Genomic DNA, 6,265 nt, shown 5'->3' on the forward strand with positions numbered 1-6,265 from the left:
TTACTTACTTCCAGGAATCAAATCAGGTTACCAAGCTTGTACAGCAAGCATTTTGCCCACTGAGCCATTCCCCCTCTCATTACTCTTTTTTTTTTTTTTTTTTGGTCTTTTTGAGATAGGGTCTCCCTGTAGCCCAAGCTGTCCTGGAACTCACTATGTAGACCAGGCTGGCCTTGAACTCACAGAGCTATGCCTGCATCTGCTTCCTGAGTACTGGGATTAAAGGTGTGTGCCACCATGCCCTCATTACTTTTTATAAGCACCGAGTTTTGTAATTTTTACTTGCAGTTATTACAAATGTTTTATGGATAATCCTGCAGTTGTAACCGTTAGAAGGCAAATGCAGCCTAAGCTGATGAAATTAATTTCAATTTTACAACTTAATAATGTGCAAACATGTGTAGGGCACTTAACTTTCTAAACTTGTTTTCTTATCTATAATACCACAGTCATGTTGAACAAGCCCTTTTACCTTCTGAGTCTTCATCCTCTACAGAATGGTAACTGTTTTTTTAAACAGATAATATGCAACATAATTTTTGTAACATGCAAATCTAAGGTGATTGATTCCTAGACAGACCACAATACCACAGTGTTGTTTTCAAGGGCACTCCCGTTTAATGGTGCTTAACAAGGCCAGCTGAATTAACGTAGTCAATTAATGGATACGTAGTCATTAAACATTGCTGATCTATAGATGAAAAATCTTATGAACTTAAGTGGGATCTATTTAGTGAGAACTAGCCAATCATAAAAGAAATTTCAATTTAAAGAGGTTTCTCAGGAAGCTTAATTTTCTATTAGCTCCAATATTATGATTAATGTTCCATTGAGTCTGGGGTGGTCATGGTCATGAAATCCTATCCTACCACCAACGACAGTGAACACAAGATTCTAAGTATCTTTACTTTGTGGTGGGACAGAATGGGTAAACAGTAGCAGGAAGAATCCAGCTGCCAGAGACAGAACCCAGATCAAAAAACCTGCCCTCTAAAAACTAAGAACACATTCAAAATGAAGCTTTTATGTGGCTTATAATCAAGCCTGACTTCAGTTCACATACTGAAATGTATTAGACATAATGGGTCATCTTTCCAGAGAAATGTTCAGCTTTATTATTCTTGCATAGCTCTGAGCTGATGTCGCAGGCTCTCCAACTGGACTCCAGCAGAGGTGGGATTCCAATAATCTTTACAGCACGACCCTGAGACCTGTGTGCAGGAACCGGCCCCAGAATGTCACAATTAGTTCCATGTGTGAGAAAGGGTAAGATATAATACATTGCTGCGTTGTTCCTCACAGATTTCTTGTGGTTTTTTTTTTTTTTTTTTTCTTCATTGTCACATAGTTTTAAATGGAACTTTTGTATCCCTGCTGTGGGACTCAGATTCCCGAAGATAAATTAAGAGGTTGGAAACAAAATATGTAGATAATACTGGTTCTATCAGGACTCTGGTAATAAATAGCTTAAAATCAGAGGATGCATCTGAATATGGATATACAAGACTTTTTAAAAGGAAAAAAGTTAACACTCAGCTAACAAATACCATCTTTTCCTACTGGTAATAATAGTCCAATTCATTCAGCTAAGCTATTTGCTATGGAATTAGCAAAATGGGGTCTGAGGGGATGTCAGTCAGTTAGGAAAACTTCATATTACAGGAAAATTGGGTGGGGCTTTTTTGTTTACTTGGACTCAAGTTCAAGAGTAGAAATTACCTACTAGTCATGGTATCTAATAACAGCTTCAGCTATTGCCAGGCACCATGCAGAGTTAGCCTTCCAGATCTGTAAGTTTTGAATTCTTGGATTCAACCAAAATATTCACACGCAAATTGTATGTGTACTATAGATGGACTTTTGTCCTTTGTTATTATTCCCTAATCAATACAGTATCAATTAGTAACATATTAGCATAACATTTGCATTACATTATGGAGTTGTTGGTTTGAGTACTTTGAGACAGGTTCTATACTTGCCAGCCTCAGACTCATGATCCTCCTACCTCTGCATCCTGGGTGCTGGAAATACAGGTGTGCATCATCATATCTGCCCCTTTATGTTTTCTAAGTGACGTTGGTGTGTCCATTCTTTTGATATTGTGACATGACAACCTATAAATTTCAAGTTCAAGAACTGTGTGATTGAGTTACAAAAAGAAATTCATAAAAAGATTTCATAATGTCTTAATTATGCTTTGCCAATTTACACAAAGGACTTGAACATCCTTAAGAGTTTGGAATCATCTTTGAAGCACCCTCCTTGGATGCCAAGTGCTGACTGTGGGAGTCATGTGATCGATCCTCACAGCAGCCTTGTGAAGTAAGTATGAATGTCTTCATGGTGCAAAGGAATTGGGCCCTCGTGAGGTCAGTAAATACCCTGTTCAGAAGTGCCAGAAACTGAACCCACGCAAAACACTCCAAATGCTGTCCAGAATAACTCCAGAATTTTCTAATCTTCTGTAGTCAGATGCCTTAAGCATAAAACCAATTTTTGTGAAGGATTAAATTTTAGATGACAAAGGTGTAACAGCTCCCTCAACAACTCACAGCTCAGCCCACTCATACCCACCTGCCACCTGCCAGACCAGGACCCAAGTTGAGAGAATTTTAAGCAACTCAAATATTAAGGAAATATTTATCACTTCTCAATCACCCATAAGATAGAAGTTTTATATTTATGAATAAAATAATTTTATATAAATATTTTAAACCATTTCTCTTTTAATTTTCAGAGTTTATAGACCTTCGTTTGAAAACCACTACATGAGACTTAGAATCTGGCATCAGCTATACCACCAAGTTTATTTCCTTATGAAGAATCACTTTCTCTATAAATCACTTTTCTCAGTTGGATATACCAGGAATGTCACAAGCTGTCCTACACCTAAGATTCTTTAGGGGAAATAAATGAAAAGGAGTTTATGTTGAGATTAAGTAAAATCTTAAGTAGAATGAATCTATTTTTCAAGCATTGAACAGTTGAGTCTATGAGAACAGAAAGCCTTACCTGGAGAAATTTCTCAAACTACTAACAGAGATACTAAAAAAAATAATAAGCCAAACTATAGTAGCAGAGGCAATTGGTAAAGACTAATGACTTCTTAACGGGAAGAACACTTCCCTCAAAGATGACTTGAGTAGAGTAAGTTTAAAGTGTGGGGCAGCAGTACCTGAGGTAGTGAGCAGCCAACTACGGGGACGGAAGGCTGATAGGGGTTCGGAGAGCCTATATTCATATGAGCAAAGCAGAGCTGCCTCATGCCAGCTCTGGAGACTGCTTTTAGAGAAAGGATTACTTTCTAGATAACTTGCCTTTGGTGCAGGTGGAAGCTAAAGGAATCACCAGTACTACACCCTGTCTCTTGATCTGACTACATGTCACAGGCCTTGTGGAACTACAAACCTGGGGGAGACCTCTCACCACAGCCATGTCAGGCATGGTTCCCCCAGGCACACTCCACTGTCTTCCCTCAAGATCAACCTCACAAAGCTTAACAAGATCCATGAGCTGACATTTATAGGACATATGGGAGGCATGCTGTACCACAGGTCATCTTACTTAACTTTTACAAGTAATGCTCCCATCAGAGCCATGGATGTCAATGGGAGAAAAAAAAATCCCAGAAGGCCAAACAAACTTATTGATCTATTGAAAATCTTTTTTTTTGGGGGGGGGCATAGTAGAGTTATATTACAGTGAGCAAATGATACCATTGTCAGATATAGTATTACAATGTAATAGGTAATATGACATATTCACAGTAAAATTATAATAGGAATTAATCAAGGCAGCAACGAGTGATACATAGGAATATTGATATAACAAATATATATATGTGTGTGTATGTGTGTGTGTTCTTATTTCTTCTATTGATTTCCCTAACAGACGTCTAATTTTATAAGACAGCAATTTAACAAATATGTTTGGGTTTTTATTCTTTTCAAATTTTTTTAACCACTTAGTCACACACTTAATTCTGAGATGCATAATGGCTCAGGAGCTTTTATTAACTTTTACAAAAACTTTACTGAGAATTTCATACTTGCATATAAGGTGTTTTGAGATCAAATCCATGCCCACTCCCTTCCAACACCTCCCCATCACTTTTTCCTTTTTCTTTTCTTTTTTTTCTTCATTTCTTTTTATGGGGCTTCTGGCTACTCTAACATTCCCCCCTCTGAAGAGGTAACCCTAAAATCTTTTAAGGATTAGATACAAGCTCCCAAATACTTTTGACATTTTTGGCCTTTGGAACAGAGTATGTTGCTAACAGTCCCAAGGACATTTTTGACTTTTAGCCAAGAAACTGGCTTCTTTTCTTTGGCGTCTTTTCACCCTAACTGCCTAGCCAATTCCTACCTCCTGTTCTTATCATGCCATCCTCTGAAGGGGTTACCCAAACTGCCAATAGGGAATAGGGATGCAGACCGCTCTGGCTTCTTCCATGCTGAACGGGAACACAGGGTGAGGCAACTGGAGTCCCCCTTCAGTGGGTCTATCTAAAAGACTCCCAAATTGCATAACTCTTATCTCTAGGGGGAAAATAAAGTCCTTGAATCATGAATAGGAGATGTGAATGAAAAGTAAAGGCGAGAGTAATTAGCATTACAAGTTCTAAACAGGGAACTAGAAAAAAGTCAGAACAGGGCAATTTTCAAATGTTCATCCGAGAGTCCATTGGAATTTCTTGACAAGGGTTTCCAAAAGCATCCCTCTATTGGGTTCATCCTCATTTCTCTTTTGTCTCCAAGGCTGGACTCTATAGAGTGATGGATTCAGGATTTGCTTTCAGGTATTTTGATAGCTGCTGGAACAGTTAGAATCAGTGTCAGTTCCCTTTCAAAGGCTTCATGATAACTGAGGGGTTGCTGAGGTGTATGTATGACCTGAGGGTTTGCACACTGGATAGCCTTTACCCAGCATGGGTCATGCCTTCTCTTCCTAGCCTTCCCCAGACTGTATACTTTAGCCCTCCCCAAATCCAGGAGGCCATGTGTGATTAGGGTCAAATTACATACAGTTGGCTGGGAAGAGTGGATGAATACTCCAGTAAGAGTCCAGTGACACTGCTTGGCCCTCCTTTATTGAATGAGCACAACCATCAATAAGCACAATTCTGATGATGTTTAGTGATCAGACTCAGCCGAAGTCGTGATGCTGGTAGCTATTTCATGCAGAAGGGACTGCTGTATAGCATCATCTTATTAAAAGGACCAGGAATTTAAAAGGATTTGGTGCTAGGAACCACAAATGAGGGAGAACATAAGTCATTTGTTTTTCTGAGTCTGTGTTACTTAGTATAACCGTTTCTAGGTCCATCCATTTACCTGCAAATTTTATTATTTCATCTTTCTTTACTGCTGAATAGAACTCCATTATGTAAATATATACCACATTTTTGTTAACCACGTGACAGTTGAGGGACACTTAGGTTGCTTCCATCTCTTAGCTATTGTGAAAAGAGCAGCAACAAACATGGTTGTACAAGTGTCTCTACAATAGGATGAGTCCTTTGGGTATATGCCAAGGAGTGGTATAACCGGGTCATATGGTAGATTCATTTTTAGTTTTTTAAGAGTTCTCCACACTCTTTTTAAGAGTTTCTATAGAGGTTGCCCGAGTTTGCAATCCCACCAGCAGTGAATGAGTGTCCCCTTTTCTCCACATCCTCACCAACATTTGGTATCATTTGTTCTCTTGATCCTAGCCAGTCAGATTGGAGTAAGATGATACCTTAGGGTGGTTTTAATTTGCATTTCCCTAATTACTAATGATGCTGAACACTTTGAGATGTTTCTTAGCCATCTTTATTTTGTCCCTTGAGAACTCTTTGTTTAGATCTTTAGCTCATCTTTTAATTGGGTCATTTGGTTTCTGGATTCTTTTCTGAGGGTTTTCTCTTCACTTTTTTGCTTGTTTCTTTTGCTATACAGAAGCTTTTTGTTTAATGAGGTCCCACTTGCTGATTGCTGGCCTTAATTCCTGAGCAACTTCTATCCGATTTAGAAAATCCTTTCCTACACCTAGATCTTGTAAGTTACTGCCAATATTTTCTTCTAATAGTTTCAGGCTTTCCAGTTTCACATTAAGGTCTTTGATCCATTTTGAGGTGACTTTTGTGCAAGGTGAAAGATAAGGATCTAGTTTCATTCTTCTACAGGTGGAGATCCAGTTTTGCCAGCACCACTTGCTGAACATTCTGTCTTTCCTCCAGTGAACATTCTTGGCCCCTTTGTCAAATATCAGGTGGCTGAAATTG

At 38.7% G+C, this 6,265-nt stretch overlaps 1 protein-coding gene across 1 annotated transcript in view; it reads right to left on the minus strand.

Moving 5' to 3' along the window:
* Window positions 1-728: 728 nt before the first annotated feature.
* Window positions 729-6,265, minus strand: part of LOC115069272 — a 65,730-nt gene continuing 60,193 nt past the window's right edge. Inside the window, exon 4 of the mRNA XM_029560621.1 lies at window positions 729-1,211. Within this exon, the coding sequence (XP_029416481.1) occupies window positions 1,073-1,211 (139 nt within the window). The 3' untranslated portion in view covers window positions 729-1,072. The remainder of the gene's footprint in view (window positions 1,212-6,265) is intronic.

Source organism: Nannospalax galili, unplaced genomic scaffold (assembly GCF_000622305.1).
Source record: "Nannospalax galili isolate Female #2095 unplaced genomic scaffold, S.galili_v1.0 scaffold1051, whole genome shotgun sequence".
NCBI lineage: Eukaryota > Metazoa > Chordata > Mammalia > Rodentia > Spalacidae > Nannospalax > Nannospalax galili.